The sequence below is a fragment of the Quercus lobata genome, chromosome 12, assembly GCF_001633185.2.
Source record: "Quercus lobata isolate SW786 chromosome 12, ValleyOak3.0 Primary Assembly, whole genome shotgun sequence".
Classification (NCBI taxonomy): Eukaryota; Viridiplantae; Streptophyta; class Magnoliopsida; order Fagales; family Fagaceae; genus Quercus; species Quercus lobata.
Genome location: NC_044915.1, coordinates 6801261 through 6824447, shown reverse-complemented (window position 1 = coordinate 6824447; position 23187 = coordinate 6801261). Strand labels below are relative to the sequence as shown.

General features: G+C 35.8%; 1 protein-coding gene across 1 annotated transcript; it reads left to right on the top strand.

Annotated features, from left to right (window-relative positions):
* The first annotated feature begins 22291 nt into the window (after window positions 1-22291).
* On the top strand, window positions 22292-23187 carry LOC115970154 (cytosolic sulfotransferase 6-like). Its single transcript, XM_031089818.1, has 2 exons — window positions 22292-22371; window positions 22638-23187. Exons 1-2 carry the CDS (start codon window positions 22292-22294, stop codon window positions 23185-23187), a joined length of 630 nt encoding a protein of 209 aa, XP_030945678.1.

Here is a 23187-nt window from a genome sequence, read left to right as displayed (position 1 = left end):
AAGAACTACAAGAGTTCAACTTTATCATACGACATAAGGCAGGTACTTAAAATAGGGTGGCGGATGTTTTGAGTAGGAGAACCCTTTTGTTGTCTTCTATGGATGTCATATTTATTGGGTTTGAGCTCTTAAAGGATTTGAATGAAAATGATGATGAGTTCTGTGACATATGGGTTAAGCATAAACAAATGTCAAAGAGGCAACTTTCTACTACAAGATGGGTATTTGTTCAAAGGTACTAGACTCTGTGTGTGTTTGGATCCACTGAGAAGCTGCTGCGTTTATGTTTACGTTTCAGCCTTTTTTTTTTTATTTTTTTTTTTTTATGCTAAAACGCTACTGTTCATTACTGTTATGAACAGTAACCGCAACTTTTGACCGTGAACCGTGTACATGTGTACTGTTTATGGACTCACAAATTACACTTTTCAGCAATTTTTTTATTAAAAATGGGTCCCACGATACTATTCACACATTTAAAAATTATTTTGCTACAGTACAGTGTTTTCAGTTTTCAGTTTCAGTAAAATAAATTCTATCCAAACAGACCCAGATCTGTGTACCCAAATGTTTACTGCGGCAAACTATCATTGAGGAGAGGCATGAAGGAGGTTTGGGTGGACACTTTGGTTTGACAAGACTTTTGCCTTAGTAGTAGAAATGTTTTATTGGCCTAAGTTGTATAGGGATGTGGTGCGATACGTTCAGTGGTGCAGAAAGTTTCATACCGCGAAAAGTCATTCTCAAAACACAGGTCTTTACACACCGTTTCCTAAGCCAACTGCTCCATTGGAGGAAGTTAGCATGGACTTTGTGTTGGGCCTTCCTAAAACTAGGTATGGGCATGACTCAATACTTGTAGTGGTTGCTTTTCAAAAAATGGCTCATTTTATATCCTACAGTAAGACTTTAGATGCTATTTATGTGGAGAATTTATATTTTCAGGAGATTGTCATGTTGCATGGCATTTCCAAAACTACTACTTTTGACTGAGGCCCAAAGTTTGTTGGGCATTTTTGGCTGACCTTGTGGTGGGTGATAGGAACTAAGCTACAATTCAGTAGCTTTCACTACCCACAGACTGATGGGAAAACGGAAGTAACCAATCGTTCTTTGGGAAATCTCTTGAGGTTTTTGGTAGGGAAGAATAAAGCTAATTGGTGTGAAATTCTGCCACAAGCTGAGTTTGCTTATAATCGATCAAAGCCTAGGGCCATTGGTATGAGTCCTTTTGAAGCTATTTATGGTCTGAATCCAAATAGTCCATTGGATTTGGTTCCTCTACCCACTTTGGATCGATTAAGGAAGACGCACATGACATGGCAGAACACATTAAGAAGACACATAAGCAAGTCCGTTAGAAGCTAGAACAAAGTGATAAACAGTACAAGGAAATGGTTGACAAGCATCAAAGGCATGTGGAGTTTAAGGAAGGAGATCTTTTGTGGATCAATATGCGGAAGGAGCAGTTCCCCAGAGGAAAGCATGTCAAATTACATGATCGAGCTAATGGACCATTCCCTGTCTTGGAACGTATTGGAGAGTGTTAACGTGTATTAGGGTATGTGGGCTTTAAGCCCATCTTGTTTACTTGTATAGCACACTCTGCCTCCTATATAAAGACACTTATGTATATTCTATTACTTGAGAAATACAATACAATCATTCAGTATTTCTAACATGGTATCAGAGCCATTGCTCTAATTTTCTTGTGTCTTGCAGTCTTGTTTTGTTGGTATTTTCCGCTGCCTCATCTTCTGTGGTCAGTAAACCCTTTCAGTGCCATCTCCCAATTGCTCCGCCGCAGTTAGAGGTCCTCAGGGTTGAATCTCCACCGCCAGAAGCTCCTCCTCGCCGCCAAAACCACTGCCATCATCGGATTTGTCACCTCTGACCTCTGATTAGGACATAAGACCTATCATCGTGTAGATATTCAATCGATTTACACACTGCTGCCAGAAACATCCACATCTGACCATCCACGCGCCGCCACGCACCGGTCAAAGTTTCTGCAAAATTGATCCACGCGCCTCACGCTCCACCAGGGTATCTCCGTTCTTGTTGCCGCCGACACCATAAGAATCGTCCTTCTCCGATTTGCATCATCGGACAGTTCATTCTCTCTCACGCGCAGATAGAATCTTCGGCGAAGCTGGTCCACGCGCTTCACGCGCTCCACGCACTTCACGCGCTCCATGCGCCACTGGGTTATTTGCTGATGTCATCTTTGACGTCATCCCTGCCACGTCAACCCTAGCTGACGTCGCCTGCTTACGTCAGTCCTAGCTGACGTCACCTGCTTACATCAGTGCCACATCATCTGCTGACGTCATCCCCTGTCAACTTGCTGACGTCATCCCCTGTCAACCTGCTAACGTCATCCTGTTGACTTTGACCAGGTTGATCGTTGACTTTTGACCAGAGTTGACTTTTTGCAGTCCAGGTGCTCCTTACCCAGTTTTTCGCGTAGATTTCCTTTTTGCAGTCCATTTTTGCATATTTTGCTTCTAAATGAGAAATAAGGACAGATCTTCTTCTTGTTGCAATAATCGTCGCCAACAATCCAGCAAATGTTTTTGCAGTTTTTGCAAACGTTTTGGCCACAATATTGAGACTTGCTATTATTGCAACAAATCAGTTTTGTCAATTTTCGCTGCTACTGTTGCTAACACTGAGAGTGTCCAACCAATGGCTCCCGTCTCTGCACAGTCTAAGTCTTCAGGACGCACTTTCACCATGTCCACAGATGACCTTAAAAATATAATCGCCAATGTCATTCGTATGGTTGGTAATGCATCTTATTCCTCTTTTCTCTCAGCTTTATCTGGTATGTCTCCTTCCTCTTGGCTTATGGATTCTGCTTGTTGCAATCACATGACTCCTCACTCGTCCTTATTTTCTGAACTTAAACCTGCACCACACCCTCTTAATATTCACATAGCAAATGGTTCCACTATGTCTGGTCATAATATAGGTTCCGTTTCGACCTCTAGTCTCTCGGTTCCTGGTGTCTTTAATGTTCCTAACCTTTCTTACAATTTATTTTCTGTGGGACAATTAGCTGAGTTAGGTTATCGCATTATCTTTGATTATTCTGGGTGTATTGTGCAGGATCCAAGGACAGGATAGGAGCTTGGGACCGGTCCCAAAGTTGGGCGTATGTTTCCCATGGACAACCCTCGTCTTCCACTTGTTGCTCCTGTTTCTGTTGTTGCAGCTGTTGCAGTTTCTTCTACTCCTTCCCTTGCACTTTGGCATGCTCGACTTGGCCACGCATCTTCCTCTCGTGTACAACAATTGGCTTCTAGAGGTTTGTTAGGTTTAGTGTCTACAGAAAATTTTGATTGTGTTTCATGTCAGTTAGGAAAACAACTAGCTTTGCCTTTCAATACTAGTGAATCAATATCCACTGATATCTTTGACTTTATTCATTCTGATGTTTGGGGGCCTTCCTCTGTCTCTAGTATTGGTGGATCTCGATATTTTGTTGTCTTTGTTGATGATTACTCTCGCTATAGCTGGATTTTTAATATGAAATATCGTTCTGAGTTATTGCAAGTATATTCTAATTTTGCAAAAATGGTTGAAACTCAATTTTCCAAACGTATCAAAATTTTTCGATCTGATAATGCTCTTGAGTACACTCAATATGCTTTCCAAGTTGTTTTGCATTCCTATGGCACTGTTCATCAACTAACTTGTCCAGGTACCTCTCAGCAAAATGGTAGAGCCGAACGAAAACTTCGTCATATTCTTGACACTGTTCGTGCTTTTCTTCTCTCTGCCAAAGTTCCTGCTCCTTTTTGGAGTGAAGCTGCCCTTCATGCTGTTCATGCTATTAATCGCATTCCAAGTCCTGTTATTCAAAATCAAACTCCATATGAGCTCCTTTTTAGGTCACCTCCAAACTATCATCACCTTCGCTCCTTCGGTTCTGCTTGTTTCGTTCTTCTTCAGCCACATAAGCATAACAAACTTGAGTCTTGGTCAAGGCTTTGTTATTTTCTTGGCTATGGCGAAACTCAAAAGGGGTATCGGTGTTATGATCCTATCTCTCATCATCTTCGTATCTCCCGCAATGTTGTCTTTTAGGAACATCACTCATTTGTCGAGTTCTTTCACTTCCGTGCCTCCCTATCTTCCTCCTATGTTTTAGATCTTTTTCCAGATGAGGCACATATTTCTTCTGTAACTGTTCCTAATCCTCCTATAGTTGCTCTATGCAACCACCAGATACCTTTGATCCCTTTCCTAGTTCACCCTTTAATGAACAGGTGGAAGATGCACAGGTTGAAGACGAGCTACCCAACCTTGAGCTTGGGTCCCCTGTTTCTACTCCGCCTGAAGATCTTGCACAAGACATTCCACCTCGTCACTTAACTCGGGTAAGATCCATACCTACACATTTACTTGATTATCATTGTTACATTGCCCTTGCTACACTGCATGAGCCTCACACCTATTGTGAGGCTTCCACTGACCCTTTATAACAGATTGCAATGAAAGAGGAACTTGATGCATTATCTAAAAACCATACTTGGGATTTGGTGACTCTCCCCCCTGGGAAATCTGTGGTTGGTTGTAAATGGATCTACAAGATTAAGACTCGCTCTGATGGGTTTATTGAGCGTTACAAAGCTCGTCTTGTTGCAAAAGGTTTTACACAGGAGTATGGGATTGATTATAAAGAGACCTTTGCTCCGGTTGCTCGTATCTCATCTGTTCGAGCTCTCTTAGCTGTTGCTGCTGCCAGAAAATGGAACCTTTTTCAGATGGATGTCAAAAATGCATTTCTTAATGGGGATTTAAGTAAAAAAGTTTATATGCAACCTCCTCCTAGTCTCTCTGTTGAATCAAATAAGGTTTGTTACCTTCGGCGTGCCTTTTATGGCCTTAAACAAGCTCCACGAGCTTGGTTTACCAAATTCAACTTTACCATCTCTCGCTTAGGTTACATGACCAATCATTATGATTCTGCCTTATTTCTTCGTCGCACTGACAAAGGCACTATTTTACTTCTCCTGTATGTGGATGATATGATCATAACTGGTGATGACCTCAATGGCATTCAAGAACTCAAGGATTTTCTCAGTCAGCAGTTTGAGATGAAAGATCTTGGACATCTCAGCTACTTCTTGGGTCTTGAAATCACTCATTCTACAGATGGACTTTATATTACTCAAGCCAAGTATGCCTCTGAACTCTTGTCTCGAGCTGGACTCACTAATAGCAAGACTGTTGACACTCCAGTTGAGCTTAATGCGCATCTGACTCCGTCAGGGGGGAAACCGTTGTCTAATCTCTCTCTTTACAGACGCTTAGTTGGCAGCCTAATTTATCTCACTGTCACTTGTCCAGACATTTCCTATGCTGTTCAGCAGGTGAGTCAGTATCTGTCTGCTCCACGATTGACTCACTATGCTGCTGTTCTGCGCATTCTTCGATACCTAAAGGGCACTCTCTTCCATGGTCTTTTCTACTCTGCTCAATCTCCTCTTGTACTCCGTGCATTTTCTGATGCTGATTGGGCAGGAGATCCCACTGATCGCAGGTCCACCACTGGTTATTGCTTTCTTCTTGGTTCTTCTCTGATTTCTTGGCGAAGCAAGAAACAAACTCATGTGGCCCGCTCCAGTACTGAAGCAAAATATCGTGCCCTTGCTGATACCACATCTGAGCTCCTTTGGCTACGGTGGCTTCTTAAAGACTTAAGTGTATCCACATACTCTGCTACTCCTCTTTATTGTGACAACCAGAGTGCCATTCATATTACTCACAATGATGTATTCCATGAACAGACTAAACACATTGAGATCGATTGTCATTTTATCCGTTATCATCTTGTCCATGGTACTCTCAAGTTGATCTCAGTTTCTTCTAAAGATCAACTTGCAGATATCTTCACCAAGTCACATCCTAAGGGACGTCTTCGTACCTTGGTTGACAACCTCAAGTTGGTCTCACATCCACCTTGAGTTTGATGGGGGCTATTAACGTGTATTAGGGTATGTGGGCTTTAGGCCCACCTTGTTTACTTGTATAGCACACTTACTTGTACTACACACTCTGCCTCCTATATAAAGGCACTTATGTATATTCTATTACTTGAGAAATACAATACAATCATTCAGTATTTCTAATAGAGAGAATGCCTACATTATCGAGTTGCCTGGGGACATGAATGTTTCAACTATCTTCAATGTTTTAGATTGAAGAAGACAAACGCTTGAACTCAAGGACAAGTCCTTTTCAACTCGGGGTGTTTGATGTAGGGACATCAAGTGAGGAGGAAGGATCTACAGTAACACTTCTACAGATTTGTCACTTAACGAGAATCAAGGGATTGATGGCGGTTCATGCCACCATATCTCAAGGATTACCTTCCGTGAGATATTACCTAGCTAGTTTTATCTTCATCATCCTCTATTTTATCAAAATGATGCTAAGCAAATAATTTTTTTCCCCACTACTACTACTATTACTATTATAGCGACTCTTTAGTCACTTTTGCCTTGACATTAGGTGGATGTGGAGATATCTCAATTGTACTTAGTGGAGTGATAGTAGCTTGGGTGGTAGTAGTTTGGGTATTCATTTTCCCTTTTTTTTTTAAAAAAATTATTTTAAAATTAAGGCGTGTGTAGATATTTACTAACATTTTAAAGTTTTGGAAAAAATGTATATACCCCCCAAAAAAATTGAAAGGTTGCCTAAAACCTCGAGAGATAAAATGGTCATTTGATCCATTCTTCTGGCCCTATCCAAAACAAAAACCCTATTGTATGTAACAAATCCCTAACCGCAACTAGTACTAACTTGTCTAGATTTTTTTTTCTTTTCTTTTTCTTTGTCCTCAAATTCAAATGACTATCTATTTTGATGTATTTTTAATCCAAATCGTTCAATTTAAAAAACAATATGTATTTTAGAAAAGGTAACGTTGGAGATTGGAAAAATCATCTCATTCTTGCAATGGCAACGCGAATTGATCAAATAATTGAGCAAAAGCTAACTAGTTATGGCTTGACATGGAATGTCACCTAATGGATTGAATAGGGGTCCTAGCCACATTCATGACTTCCATCGTAATGGTTGAGTATGACAAATAAATGGTTGAATATGACGAATAAATGAAAAGTATTACCAAGACATCTTGTAGTGTGTCAAATGGAAAAATGGTTATTTTCGTTTGTCTCAAAATAAAGAGAGTCCATTCCATAGTTTCTATTAATTTAAGGGTATGCATATCGTGTTATTTTAAATTATTTTTCACATGTAACCCTAAATCTCTTATTTAATTATTAAGGATTTTACTAGTTAAGTTAACTAGAATCCAGTATTGAGGCATATTTTAGTATTTTGTAATCGTTAAAATTTGAAATATTAATGTCGTAATTATTATGGAACCTCAATATCATTACTTTTTTTTTCTTGAACACTATTTGAAGATTGATAGGAAGTGGTTGACATAAAAACTAAGTAACGTTGCAATAGGATATACATATTTTAAAGTCTATCAATTACCTAATTATTATTTTCTTCAAATTTTCACTCTCGTAATACTCTTTTTATGCAAACGTCCCAAAGATTTAAAAAAAAAAAAAAAATCCTTTCAAGATCTGAAAATGTAATAAGATTCAACAATAAATATTCACCATTTAAAATTTCAAAATGTTTATAAATGCGACAACTTCATTTGTGATAGGCCAAAAACGTATTGACCCTTTGTGATAAATTAACCAATTAATTTAGCCAGGTGAAATTAATTAGATTCAATTACATGCAATGAGCATGGTAGCACAAACAAATCACCAAATAACTAAATGCAGTGGAAATTAAATTTGACACGGGTGATTTGTTTACGAATGTGGAAAACCACCAAGGTAAAACCAGATCGGGTGAATTTAAGGTCACTACTCCCAAGAATCCACTATTATCAAAACAAGCGGTTACAAATAAATGAATCCCAGTACCTTATACCAACCTACAGTTGAACCCTTACCCCAATACCCAATTGGACTTATTCTATAGTGACAATCTCTCCTTTCAATGCACGGCTCCAAGTACGTGACTAACCAATTGATGCGCGGATCCCAATACGTGGTTTACTCCTTTGCACGAATCCCAGTACATGACTAACTTCACAGCAACCATTTGATTGTTGTAGTTGATTTGCAACAGCTTCACATAGAAACACCAATAAGATCTTCAATTTTGGTGCAAGAGACTTTGTTTTGTTACAGAACCCAAAGGCGTACAAGAAACGTAGAAAGAACTCTTTCTTCTGTAGGAGGAGGCTAGGGTTTCAAAAAGAAAATCTTATGAAGCTTTCTAGGGTTAGGTTTTTCTTTTTCCACCTCCTTTAAATAGGAGCTTAATGGGCTCTCTTATTCCAAATAGATTTACACAAACCTTGGGCTTTCCTAGTACAATAAAGATTATACAAACCCACAAACCTTGGGTTTTCCTAGTCCTATAAGGATTATACAAACCCATAAACAAATAGCTTTTTAGAATAAAAATGTTGCTGGCTATAGTCAAAATCTTATAAGCTCAATAGATCGAGACATTTGTCAAGCTTTAATAAATCTCGACAAATCGAGCTTCTATCGAGACCTGTAGATTGCACTTTTTTTGAGCAGTTCTTGAGTAATTTTCACGTCTTTAATTTAACCACTTATAATGATCATCTTGAACCTACTTAGATTTACCCAAATACAAGTAAAGTGCGTTTTGTCAAAGGATATGTCAATTACATAAAAATATGTCCCTAACAATTTGAACATCATACCTCTAGTATTGGGGTTATTCAACAGTAACCCCAATAGTTTTTCCCCCTTATAACTAGTACTAGTGAGAAGATTCAATCCCAGGTTTTAGATAGTTTGTACTTAAGAAACACAACATGATAATTTCCATCTAATAAGTCAAAAAAAAAAAAGGGTAAAAAGTGTTAATAAGAAATCTTGACCTCAAAACAATAAAAAGTTGATGAATGCAGTTAGGAAATTACAACTTTCAATGCATCATTCTGTTTGGAACAATTATGATTTTTGCACAATCTTAATATGTTTCCTTTTGATCCAGACAACAAATAGCAATAGCCATGTGGCATATTGTAGAAGGTTTTGCCAATGGGTTCTTTGGATGCTTTATTAGATTGGCTTGTAGATGCGATCAGATAATAGATAATTTGAGTAACTATGTAGATAGACCATGAAGGAATATTGGTTGGTTTTTTTGACTATTTAAGAAGTTGCAGGAACTCCTATGCTAGGTTGTCTTTTGTACTTTTCTTATATTTAATATACTTCTAACTCTTCAGTCAAAAAAAAAAAAAGCTGTAGGAAGAATCAATCTCATTTACAGGGCTCATGAAAGAAAGAAAGTAATTTGTTGTGTAATGTATCATTTTATTGCAAGCAAAGAAATTTTACACCTGAGACTAATATGCATTTGTCAACAGAAATGACTAAGAGGATTCTTTTTATTTTCTTTCCCCAGTAGATCATAGTTTTTATATTAGTTCACAAATGTTGCATAAGTTTTATTTTTTTCATACCATACTTTACTATAACTAGTATGTAACCCGTGTGTAAGCACGAGAATGATGAATTGTAGTGATGCTACTGATATTAGTTTGGGTTATTAAACATATATGATATAGTTCGACCATGATATTTGGAGGAATTAAAATAGTTTTTTCTTGCAATTTTCATGATATTGGTTACGCCAAGTTTTTCATTATATTGTTATTACATATATAATTTTGAAAGTTATTATTAGGTACTACATATATAATATCAATTCACAATTATTGTTTGTGAAATTCTACTAAATATAACACAAAATAAAATAATAAATTGATAAAATAGTATCTCCTAAATTGAATGAGGATAGGTGCATGAAATCGTTCAGCTCAATTAGAGTTTGTTACATTCAATATCTTCACATACAAAATATCTTAATAGAAATAGTATAAAAAATATGTTCATTAGTTCAAAAAAAAAAAAAATAACAACAAAAATCTAAACAATTTATTTATTTATTTATTTAGAAAATAAACAATTTAATTTGTATGGAAAGAACAAAAGCAATTGGTAGATTGTGTAAGATAGTTGGAATTGATGAAGAACAAGATCAAGATCACAATGAGCATATTGTGTGTTAGATCACAATGAGCTAACACACTACAAAGGGGTTTTATGGGGTGGAATTGATGAAGATCAAGATCACAAGTTCTACTTGGTAACAATTAGGGGATCTAAGGATAAAATAAGCTAATGGTTGTAGTCTTATGACTCTTATAGATATATGCAGAGGCCTTCCTTTAACCCAGACTACCCAATACTCTTACTTCCATTGGAGAATGCTGACTATTGATAGCCTTAAAAGGCAATGAGCAATTGGCATATACTAGTGACGTATGTGTAAGTTAGTTAAGTAATCTATTAACCATCTGCTTCTTCGTTGCTTTATTGCTCAAGAACTTTAGAGCATGGTGTTCGTTTTGTTTGTGGTATTGTGGGTTACGCCAAGGGCGTGTTGGATCTCATAGAAAGTTGGCAAGCCAGGTTTGGTAGAGGCAATAGTGTGATTTGGAATGTGATCTCTCGTTATCTTAGGTGGTGTCTATGGTGTGAGAGAAATGCTATGATCTTTGAAGGATGCAAAAAATCCATTCTAGATTTTTTCCTTCCCCAAATCTTTATTTGAGTCAATTGAGAGGATGGATGCGTCCTAATTTTTTTCTCTTGTTAAGTTCTAAGTAATTAAGAACTAATGTATTAGAACTTCATTTTGTCTGTTAGCAAACCATGATCAAAACAGGTTTAGTCTTGTTTTAGACTGGCTTAAAGTATAGGCCTTTTATGTAAAGTTGGAATCGAGTTATTGTAGAATTGAGTGTGCAATTCTGTCTGGCTTGATCGATCGAGAAGTAGACTCAATCGATCAAAAGTCGTGCAGATTGTTCTTTTCTGTAGAATTTCCAACTCAGCCCTAAGCCCATATGACGTGTAGGGCTTCATGTTTTGCCCTAGGTATAAAAGGGAAACCCTAGCCATGTTTTTGAGGTTGCTCCTTATACTATGTGTGTGAATCTTTTGTCAGATCTAGAGGTGTTTACCTTCACACATACTTAGGGTTTCCAAGATTCAAGATTATGTCAAGAACTTGGTGTTCATTCAGTTGTTACATTCAATAAGCTTAAAGATACACAAGCTGGTGTGCTTGTACTTGAGGGGAATCCAAGAAAGAAGTAGTCTGTGGACTCGGAGCTATCACATGGTTGTGGTAGTAAGTTTCCTACTCGAGGTAGTAATAGGATGTCAGTGGTCTAAGTCACTATTGTGTAAACTTCAATTCTTTCTGTTTTAAGGGGTCTAAAAACAAACAAGTGGTATTAGAGCAGGTTACTCTCTTGTTGTAGATCCTTTGATCTCTGAGCTGATTCTTGACCCCAGTTGTCATGGAACACAAATACTCTCTTGTTATTCCACCTCACTTTGATGGGAATAACTATGTTTATTGGAAAGTAAGGATGAAAGCATTCCTAAAGTCTATTGATGAGAGAGGCTGGAACTTCGTTGAATACGGATGGGAGAAGCCCACTACTCTTGTTAGTGAGTGGCAAATTTCTCAAAAAAAAAAAAAAAAAACAGTCGTGTTCAATAGCAAAGTTATGAATGTTATCTTTAATGCTGTTTCTATGGAGGAATTTAAGAGAATCTCTAATGTTGAGGTTGCTCATACTACTTGGAATATCCTCCAGACTGTGCATAAAGGTACAAAGACAGTTAAGATTAATAAGTTGCAGCAATTAACAACTAGATTTGAAAGCATTAGGATGTCTGATGATGAATCTTTTGATGAATTCTATGCTAAGTTTAATGATATTATTAATTCTACATATAATTTGAGTGAAATCTATGATCAACTTAAAATTGTTAGGAAGATTCTTAGATCTTTAATTAAGGATTTTAGACCCAAAGTGACTGCCATCACTGAAAGCAAGGATGTGGACTCCATCCCTGTTGATGAACTTGTAGGATCTCTTCAGTCTTATGAGTTGAACCTATCTAAGACTAGCAAATCTAAATTAATGGCTCTTAAGTCTGTTGATGATGTTGATGTGAGTGGATTTGATGATGAACTCTCTGCTACTAAGATTGCTTATCTTGTCAAGAACTTTAGAAACTTTCTTAGGAATAATAACAGATGGGCAAAAGGTAAGAACACTGCTGAACCTAGAAATTTTAGGAGGAATGATCTCACTAAGGTTAATAACACTGAAAAACCTAAAGAAAAAGTAGGCCAACCTTCTAATAATACTATGGGTTAACAATGTTTTGGGTGTCAAGGGTATAATCATGTGAAATCTGAATGTACTACATTCTTGAGGTCTAAGGGTAAGGCTATGGCTGTAACCCTTAGTGATGATGAAATTTCTGACAATGAGTCTGGTAGTGATGATGATGGAAACTTCATTATTTTCACTACTACTGCTGTAGTTGATTAAAGTGTTGCTGTTGAGGAGAACCCTTTTAATGGGGAACTCTCTGAGAATGTAGATTTACAAGAAGCCTACAATAAACTTTGCAAAGTCGCTGTAAAGGATGCTATGAGTGTTGATTTAGGCTTAAAGAAAATTGCATCTCCTGAACTTGAAAAGAAAATTTTGTTTGTTAAACTGTTTGATGTTAATGAATTGTTGAATGATGTAAAGACTGAGAACATGCTTTTGCTTGATAAAGTTAAGAATTTGGAACTTGAATTATCTGTTGCTAGAGAACAAACTGGTAGGCCTGCAAGCTCCAAACTTGATCACATCCTGAGTGTTCAAAAGTCTCCCTTTGACAAAACTGGTTTAGGTTTTGTAGAAAGCATCTCTTTGCTTGCAACCCATTCCACAAACTTTGTTCCTTCTTTTTCTTCCAAACCCCCTGTGAGTGAGGTTGTCAAACCCTCTATGAGTGAGGCTAAATCTGTAGAAGTTATACCTCCTAGGAAGATTAGGGTTGATCTTCAAGAGTCTAAACCTAAGACTCCTAACCCTCCTAAGGGCAAGTTGCATGACAAGCCTGCATGGGTTTGTCATTTTTGTGGAAAGTCTGGGCACATTCATCCAAACTGTTACAAGTTGCAAGCTGCTAAGCGAGCAAACAAACCAAAAGTACCTGTGCCTCAAGCACAAAATCCTATGGTACTCATTGGTGAATTGGTAAAGGCTCTAAACCTTTATTCCAATCCTGGAGTTGGTAATCATTCTCATCTGAATAAGAACTCCAATGCTTGATGTGCATCTAAAAAGTTTTGGATGCAAAAGGCTCAATCAAATTGAGTCTTTCTGACATTGTCCTTGTGCTTCATTGTTCTACTATTTGTGACTATTTTTCTTTGGTTTTTGTTTTCTTTGTTTCTAGGATTTGCATTGCATAACACTCATGCATTTCATTCTAGGTTGGTTTTGTTTTCTTTTTATAAAAAAAAAGGGAAAAAGGAAGCAAATTATGTTTTTTGTATTATCTTCTTGGTTTTTGAAAACAAGACTGGTCAATTTATTTTCACATAACATGTCTTTGTACCTTATTTAGCTTGGATGAGCTTATTTATTGCACTTTACTAGTTGAAGTTTTGAAGTGCATGTTGTGTAGGAAGATGTTTATATTCTTTGATCACTTTGTCTTGATCTTGAAGTCACATGTCTTTGACTGTCGGACTTGAACCTTTTGAGAAAGACATAAATAATCATTTCACTACTATTCACTAGAAAATCATGAACACTTTAGTGCATATCGTAAGATTTTATATTCGAGGAAGTGTAGCACATGCACAAAAAGAACATAAAATGTAGTCTCAGTTTAAATACTTAAAATTGGTGTGTACATTATTGGACTTAAAGTTAAATCAATCAAATAAAATTGGTGTGTACATTATCCAGGTTATTTTAATAAGTTTCCGCTCAATTAAAATTGGTGTGTACAATATGAGGCAAATCAAAAAACTTACATGATTGCAAGTTTATGATCTAGGAGATGTGGGAGTTATATGATATAATTCTTTAAGTGATAGTCTCTTTCAAATTCTATGTGATATATTTTATAGACTTTGTGTTTGATTTCTATTCACATATCACCTCACATGTATCTCAAGTTTTTACTAGTTGCACACACTACACAAGTTACTCTTTGCTAAACTTTGTACATGTTATTGTGTGTGTCTTTGGTTTGACCAACCAAGTTTGAAAATTCCTTGAGTTTTATGCAAAACATATTTGATGCTTGAGAATTTAAGGAGAATGGATTGAAAATCTTAATTTTGGGAAAATTGGATTCAAAACTTGGGTTTTTGAAAAATATTTAATCTCATACTCATGCATTTTATTCATAAAATTCAATGTTTTGAGGAGTTTCTGCACAAAATTGCTTTGTTTTTCAAAAATTTGTTTTTTCCAGAATTTCGATCGATTGAACCTATTTTTCGATCAATCGAAATTGCGATTAAAATCTTTGGTCAGCCTCTATTTGTTTTGATTGATGCTCGATTGATACTGGATCAATCAAAGCATTTTCAATCGATCGAACCTAATTTTCAATCAATCGAAAATCGTATAGAGAGTTTTTTAAAAACCTGATTCTCACGTGTTCAACTTACTTTTCAAAAAGTTTTCACACACACTCTCTCTCTATTCGATCGGTCAAGGCTCAAATCAAATTTTTTGTTGTTTTCCTCCAATTCTTTTGCAAGGTTTTTCTCCTCTAAGGCCGGTAAGACTTTTTTACCCTTCCTTTTGCATTTATTTTCAAGTTTCATGCATTTTTCATGCATTTTTTGGGGAAATTTCGAACCTATAAATTTTGGGGGTTTTTTGATGATTCAAGATTGTTTTCTTCAAATTGATCAATGGGTTTTTGCTCTAAGATGCTATATAACTGTTCTTGATGGTTTAATTTGATCTATTTGGTGATTTGTGAGAAATTGAAAATTCTAGGGCTTGAATATACCAAAATTGGGGATTTTGTTCAAATTGAGCTTAATTGATGAAATTGGCTTGTTGGGTTGATTGAGTTGATCATTCTAAACTGTTTTCTAACTTGTGTAATGATCAATTGGTCAATTTATTACAAATTGAACAAGTGGTTTTTTTCAAAAATTCAAATTCAAATTTTGTGATTCTAAATTCAAATTGAACTTATTCTCACTGCATTAGAGCATGCATCATGACATTATATTGTTCATGCATCATATAGATTATTATTTCTATATTTTTTTTGTGCTAACTTGTAGTCTGCCCTTAGCTTTTCTTTTTGGTTCTTTTTCTTGTGTCTTTGTCCTTACCCTAGCACCATGACTAGGAAGGCTAGAGCTAATAGGAAAGCCTCCACTTCATTTGAGCCTTCTTTTGAGAGTGATAAGTTTCCGAGTGTGAAAACCAAGAGTTGTATGAGACGCTGAACATTAAGAGAAAAATTTGGGCTGAGAGAAATGTTTTGTTAGATGAGCTTGATCCAGCCATTAGGGCTAATTTTGAGCGCAGGGGTTGGTTGCCACTGTTGAATATTGATCATCCACCCTCAGCTACCCTGATTAGAGAGTTCTACTCAAATATCTCTATCCACATCTATGATTCCAATACTCAAGTTAAATGTTGGATACGTGGTGAAGAGTACACCATTACTCCTAGGGTATTGGCTGATACTCTTGGGGTACCGTTGGTCCAGCATCCTGTCTATCCCTATTCAAAGTCTCCACCCCTTAACGACATTATGTCGTACATCACTGGGCCTCCTATCCAGTGGGGTTCTGATCCTCGGATCACTACTGCTGAGCTTATTGAGATTCACTATCTTTTCTTTAGGATAGCTTGTCATTCTTTGTGGCCTATCTCTCATCTGCACACCATTCCTTTCGAGCGTTGTGCATTTTTGCATGCTCTTGTTACTGGTGCTCCTATTAGTTTTCTTCATCTGTTTCTTCGTTTTGTGAATGAGGTTTATAGGAATTCTTCTACCGCTCATGCTCTTTTCCATCCGGTTTTCATTCATCGAATTTTGTTGTTTTTAGGTTTAGATGACTTTCCTGCTTCTGAGCCCGTACATATAGTAGCTCCCATAAGTGCCACCTTTTTTAGGCAAAGGACTGCTCATATGAGAGCAGGCTCTAAATATCCTAGGGATGAGCCTTCTGGTGTCGTACCCCCTCTCTGCCACCTCCTTTTGATGATGGATTCTAATTGCCCTTTGGCATTCCGTCACAAAAAGAGGGAGTACATTTGGACATTTGTAAAGGGTTTTTGTAATTAGGGGGAGATTTTTGTATGTTGGAGCTATAGATTGTATCTAGGTGCTTCATTGTGTATTTACCTTTTTTGGCTCTTGATGTATTTTTGTTTGGGTTATTCATGATAGGGGGAGATACATTATTTTATATATGTTTCTTGTTTCACATTGCTTATTGATTTATATTTATGAGTTATTCATGATATATGTCTTTATTTTGTGTTATGTGAAATCAAGAATTTATTTTTTGTTTACTTGTATTTTCCACACATGCGTTTATGCGTTTGTTGAGTGTTTCAGGAAATATACAGGTTGATTTAGTCGTGCTGCTATTTACACTTGCAACTGATGGATAGTAGTTAGGTTGGATTTTTTGTAATGGGTTTTATTGTTTGTAAAGGGCTATTTTCCTTGTGACTTTGAGCATTGTGTTTGTGTTTTGTCATGGATTGCCAAAGGAGGAGTTTGTTAAGTTCTAAGTAATTAGGAACTAATGTATTAGAACTTCATTTTGTATGTTGGCAAACCATGATCAAAACAAGTTTAGTCTTGTTTTAGACTAGCTCAAAGTATAGGTTTTTATGTAAAGTTGGAATTGAGTTATTGCAGAATTGAGTGTGCAATTCTGCCTGGCTCGATCGATCGAGAATTAAACTCAATCGATCGAAAGTCATGCAGATTGTTTTTTTCTGTAGAATTTCCAACTCAACCCTAAGCCCATATGACGTGTAGGGTTTTATATTTTGCCCTAGGTATAAAAGGGAAACCCTAGCCACGTTTTTGAGATTGCTCCTTATGCTGTGTGTGTGAATCTTTTGTGAGATCTAGAGGTGTTTGCCTTCACACATACTTAGATTTTCTAAGATTCAAGATTATGTCAAGAACTTGGTGATCATTCAGTTGCTGCATTCAAGAAGCTTAAAGATACATAAGCTGGTGTGCTTGTACTTGCTGGGAATCCAAGAAAAAAGTAGTCCTTGGATTCGGAGCTGTCACATGATTATGGTAGTAAGTTTCCTACTCGAGGTAGCAATAGAATGTTAGTGGTCTAAGTCGCTATTGTGTAAACTTCAATTCTTTCATAGTAGATTCAGGTTTACCTTGAGGATAGCTAGGTTAAATCGTCCTCAGGTTTTTACCGATTTGGTTTACTGGGTCATCATATCTTTGTGTTCTTTATTTTCCACACTTTACATTGATATGATATATTTGTGTTAACTTAGATCTGATAATTTGACTAAATAATCACTTGACTAAATAACTAGGTTAATTTGGTTGTGTTTTAAGAAGTCTAAAAACAAAAATCTCTTGCTAATTTGCTTGAGATGCTTGATAGTTGTTTGTTTTGTGCTTAATGTTGGTGTACTTTTGTACACATCCTGTGTACATGGGTTGTGCCTTGGCGTTTTTTTAATGAAAGTATTTACTTGAGGAAGCAGATGCTCTATGGAGGAAGGTACTAAAAATCAAATACGGCATTGCCTAGGGTGGTCGGAGTTTGAATGCTGCAAGGGACACTTACGTACGTAGAGTGCTCATAGAAACATATTAGGCATGGTTGGGATAGCTTTGTTAAATTTGCAAGATTTGAAGTGAGAGATGGAACCAGTATCCGTTTCTAGCATGATTGTTGGAATGGAGATTAATTTTTAAGGAAAGTTATCGCGAGCTCTGATTGCAAGAAATATAGATGCTTGGGTTGTAGACTATATGAATCCTTCAAATGGAGGAATACATTGGACTCCCTTATTCCTTTTATTTTCTTCGTTTATAAACTCCTAACATAGTAGTGAAAATACATTGTATTCAAATCCGTTCTTTTATGACCAGTCCATTCCATTTCATACTTTTAAAAACTTCAAAACGTAGTTTACATGCAAACGTCTCGTAAATTCCAATTATCTCCTCTTCCTTTCAACGCATATGAGATAGCCATAGGGCCTTTAATTTGGTCCACTCCATTTTGGAATATCAGCGACCATCACGGCAATAAGGGACAATCCATTGCATTTACTTAAAAGACTTCTTATCCAGTTTCCATTGTGGAGGAAGCGAGTTGTCAAAAAAAGCTGCTCATATATCACATGTATTGTTTCACCCAAATTATCTAAAAATATTTGGCGCCACACAATTCAACATTTCTTTTATTTTGAATTCCATTATTGTTTTTTTTTTTTTTTTTTTTTTTTTTTTTTTTTTTTTTTGTCTTTTTACATTACATAAACAGTTTATCTAAACCTTTCACACAAAAGGTGTGATGAAATTGTTTCCATGGTATTAGATTTTACATTACATAAAAATAAAGATCAAAGATTGCCTTAGTATTACTTTCATGTCCTTTTTTTTTTTTTTGATAAGCAAAAGTCATTTATTAAAACAAGCTGGAAAACCAGCAAACACAGTACAGAGACCAGACACAACATACACATACATCAAGGCCCCTCAAGGGAGAGCCAGCAGCAACAACAATAAGCTCCCAAAGCCCCAACTAATTGGAACTATAATAAACATCAGACTATAACAGCACATCAAATGACCCAATTATATAAGTATATGTTAAGCATTACAACCACAATGAGACCCAACCAGCCTCTGAACTACTATGACTTAAGGGCAGAATCTGCAAATCCCCATCTGCAGCAAAGCTACAAGTTAGTGTTGGATCTAGCAAATGGTTGGCCCCCCTCTAAACAAATCTTGACTTGTTTTCTATTGAGGCTCACAATGTGTTCTTCAGAATTAATCAGCCCTTGGAAAATGATTGCATTCCTATGAGTATGACCCCAGATGTGATAAACATTAAATAGCTACACTAAATCCCAATTTGCTGCACACACACTTCAAGGATTTACCTTTCCAATGCTTCTCTGCCCACTCAATAATTTTGTCCCAATCATTCCCTGTGAATTCTTGACAGCACCAGTATTTCATTCTCTTCCATTTTTTTTTTGGTGGACATACTTTCATGTTCTTTTTCACTCTAACTAGCTGCTCTTTCTGACTCATTTGCTAGCCAAAATGGTCAAAATACCACCCTTTTGCAAAATATTTTGCAATATATCACTGTTTGTGAAATATTTAACAAGCTACCACATTTTTGAAACTTGAGTTTGCCATGTAACTCAAGTTTTTTGAAAAAATAGCCTTCAAATTTGCTAGAAAATTTTTTATGGAACTCAAGTACCATAAAAAATTTTCAAAATTTTTTCATGGAACTCAAGTACTATGAAAAACTCGAGTTCCCCAAACTCGAGTACCCAAAAAGTGGTAAATCCCTACATTTTTATGAAACAGTGGTAGATTAATATATATTTTGGTAAACAATGCTATTGTGCCATTTTGGCCCTCATCTGCTTGTCAACCAAGTAATGTTCATTCACGATTTCATGTACATCTATTGGGAACCAATTCTAAGTGCTTTTAAACTATATCAAAGTAACATTTGTTCCTCTTAATTAAAATAAATGCAAAAAAAAAAAAAAACATTGCAATCTGCTGTGTTCATATTGATTTGACAAGACAATTTCAAGGAATTCTCCATCCTAGAAAGCTTAATTTGTTTTCCACAATGCAATTCTCTCCAATTACAACAATTTAAAGACTCAAGAGTGCATAACACACAGTCACAAAATTCTATATTTTTTGCATATGCAATTAGTATTTCAAACTTAAGCAAAACCATCCTAATTTTCCCTCTTTTACTTGTAATTATGAAGCCTTTAATCCTTGTTTATTGCTATTATAACGAAGGCCATAATGTATTGGATACTATGAAAATTTTCTCTCATGTTGACTTAATATTAATGAGGAAAATACATGATTTTTATCGTGTAAATACATTTATTAACTTATCAAACGTTACTGATCTATGTCATATTCACTACTAGATCATTTTCCTCTTGTATATTTGTTATAATGGACCCACTTTTATATTAACCGACTATGGAGGAAATGCACAATTTTTACTATGCAAATACATTTATTAATTTTCTAGACATCTACCGCTAAATGCTTCTCTTGTTTACCGCTGGATTATTATTTAAGCACTTATTGTGGCGAGCCATCCTTTGTGCTAGTTTATCTTTGCAGGAGTTATTTTTGGGGCCTTATTATAATCTTTGTTGGATGCAACCCAGACCTTGAGCAAAAATGGGTTTCTCACACTCCACCGATAACCTTTGGGCCATATTCTAAGCCTAAAGTCGAGTCTTGGTCTTGGCTTTCCAAATATCATATGGTCAATAAAAAATAAAAATAAAAAGCCTCCAACAACAACTTATGATCAATTTTTTTCCTAATTTTTAATAAGATAGAATGTGTGGTAATCTTTGTTGTGTGATGATTTGAATTGAGTATATGTGATTAGTTTTTTTTTTTTAGTTCATTAATATTAGATTCTTAGTATTTTGCACTCATTAACTCACTTGACACAAAGATTAAAAAACTTAAGTGGATAATTATGGTACGGTTCCTACATAAATTTAGACACATAATGCAAAATTGGATTCTAATTTTAAATTCTAATTTAACTTTCTCTGGTCTATTAATATATTGATAGATATATAGACTAGTTTGTAATTATATGCATATATATGGATATACTTAAAGATATACAATAAGATGCATAGTATAATTCCTATATATATAATTTAAATACTATTGATAACCATTCTTATATTTTGTTAACTCTTTAAAAAGTCTTGTAAGAATATTTTTAGGCATAAAATGTAAACTGTCAATGTTTAGGATATATGGCGCAAAATTGAACTCTAATTTGAAATTCTAATTGGACTTTTTCTAAACTCTCTCTCTCTCTCTCTCTATATATATATATTTATATGTGGTTGGAATTAAAAACAAATTTTATGACTCTTCCTTTCTCTAGTAAAATCAGGGACGAACCTTAAGGGGGGCCAAGGGGGCCCTGTCCCCTCAGCCCAAAGAAAAAAAAAAGGAAAAAAAATAATTGGGTCCCCCAGCGCAAAGAAAAAAAAATTTATTGGTTATATTTTTTTTATTTCTAGCCTCACTTTTCCAAAAACTTAGACCCCATTGGCCCCTCCCTTTTAATTAGCCTAGCCTAACTAACAACTAACCAACTCAAAAACTTAACAAAAACAATTTTTAAAAAAAAAATAAAAAACCCAGCCAACCCAATATTAGAATACTAGCATTAGGTGTTTTAAATGCTAAATATTTAGTATTTAGAATATCAAATACCAAAAACACTACTTTACGAGGCATTTCAAATACTATATTAAAGTAGCAAAAGTAAGTTTTGATTTGTAAAAATATATATATATATATATTTTGCAACGGTTGATGCTCTTAAGAAACAATATTATTTAGTAATTTTTTTTTTTATTATTGGTAGATGATTGCATCTTAATGTATTATAAGAAACAATGATTTTGTGTATTGATCTTAGTTGATAATTTGTTAGTATTATATAGATATCTATTTGGATTTTTTTTCTTCTTCTTATACTTTGGCTCCCCTATCTTGAAATTCTAGCTAAAAAAATTATTGTGGGAAACTTTTTAGTATTTTTATCCAATGGTTTCTTGTCATTCTTCGCTATCAGAATTTGCTTTAGTCACCATTTTTAGAAGAGTGGCTTAACGTGGTAGACAAGCCTGAAGTCTATATTTTAGATGACATGAGAGCCTTTACTCAACGTCAAAATGAGTTCATGCTTGTCTGCCATTTTTGGCTCTCCTGTGTTTACGTTTAGTCACCATCAAAATGAGTGGCTTAAAATGACGAACTCTTCTTGCAATTTACCTATATCTAATGATGTTCTTCCCCATTAATGCATACATATCACTTGCAATGATCAAGCTAGTTTTATTTTCTACCAATGAAATCCTCTTCTTCCAAAATGAACCCTACTCCAAACAGTATTGAGAAAGAAGAGAATATGTCTAATCTAGAAACCGATAATAAATTCAAACAGATCTTTTCAACCATCCCCAAAAAAAAGGGTTCTGGGAAGGCAGATTTCTACCAGTATGAAGGTTTTTGGTACCCTTTCTTCCATATACCAGGAGTATTGTTGGCTTAAGAACATTTCAAGCCACAACCCAACCAGGTGATCTTGAGCAGCTTTCCAAAATGTGGGACAACTTGGATTAAGGCTTTGGCTTTCGCCATTATGACATGATCCTGTGAAAGCGAGCCTACAAACCCTTTACTCACAAGAGCGTCACATGAATGTGTACCCTTCATTGAGTTGGATCTTAGATCACCCCAACAAAAATTGAGTCTAGATGTTCCACTTGTGGCTACACACATTCCCTACACTTCCCTACCAAAATCCATTATAAATTCTGGTTGTAAAATTGTTTATATATGCAGGGATCCAAAGGATGTATTTGCATCTTTATGGACCTTTCAAAGCAAGATGACTACTCGGGTGGGACTCCCAATCAATGAAAATATTGAGGATACACTTGAGTTCTTCTGTGAAGGAAAAACTACTGCTGGACCATTTTGGGATCATGTATTAGGCTACTGGAGAGCAAGTTTGGAATCACCAGAGAAAATATTGTTTATAAAGTTTGAAGATTTGAAGAATGAAACCGAATATTGGATAAAGAAATTGGCTCAGTTTATAGGTTACCCTTTCTCCTTGGAGGAAGAAGATAAAGGTATGGCGCAAAAGATTAAAAATTTATGTGATTTTGAAAACATGTCCAATTTAGAGGTCAATAAAAATGGAGTGATGACACTGGCATTTGGAATCAAGAAAGATGAAGTCAACACGTATGAGGTAAAAAATAGTACATTTTTTAGGAAATGTGAGGTTGGAGATTGGAAAAATCATCTTACACAAGCAATGGCAATGCGACTTAATCAAATAACTGAGGAAAAGCTAAGTAGTTATGGCTTGACATGGAATGTTTGA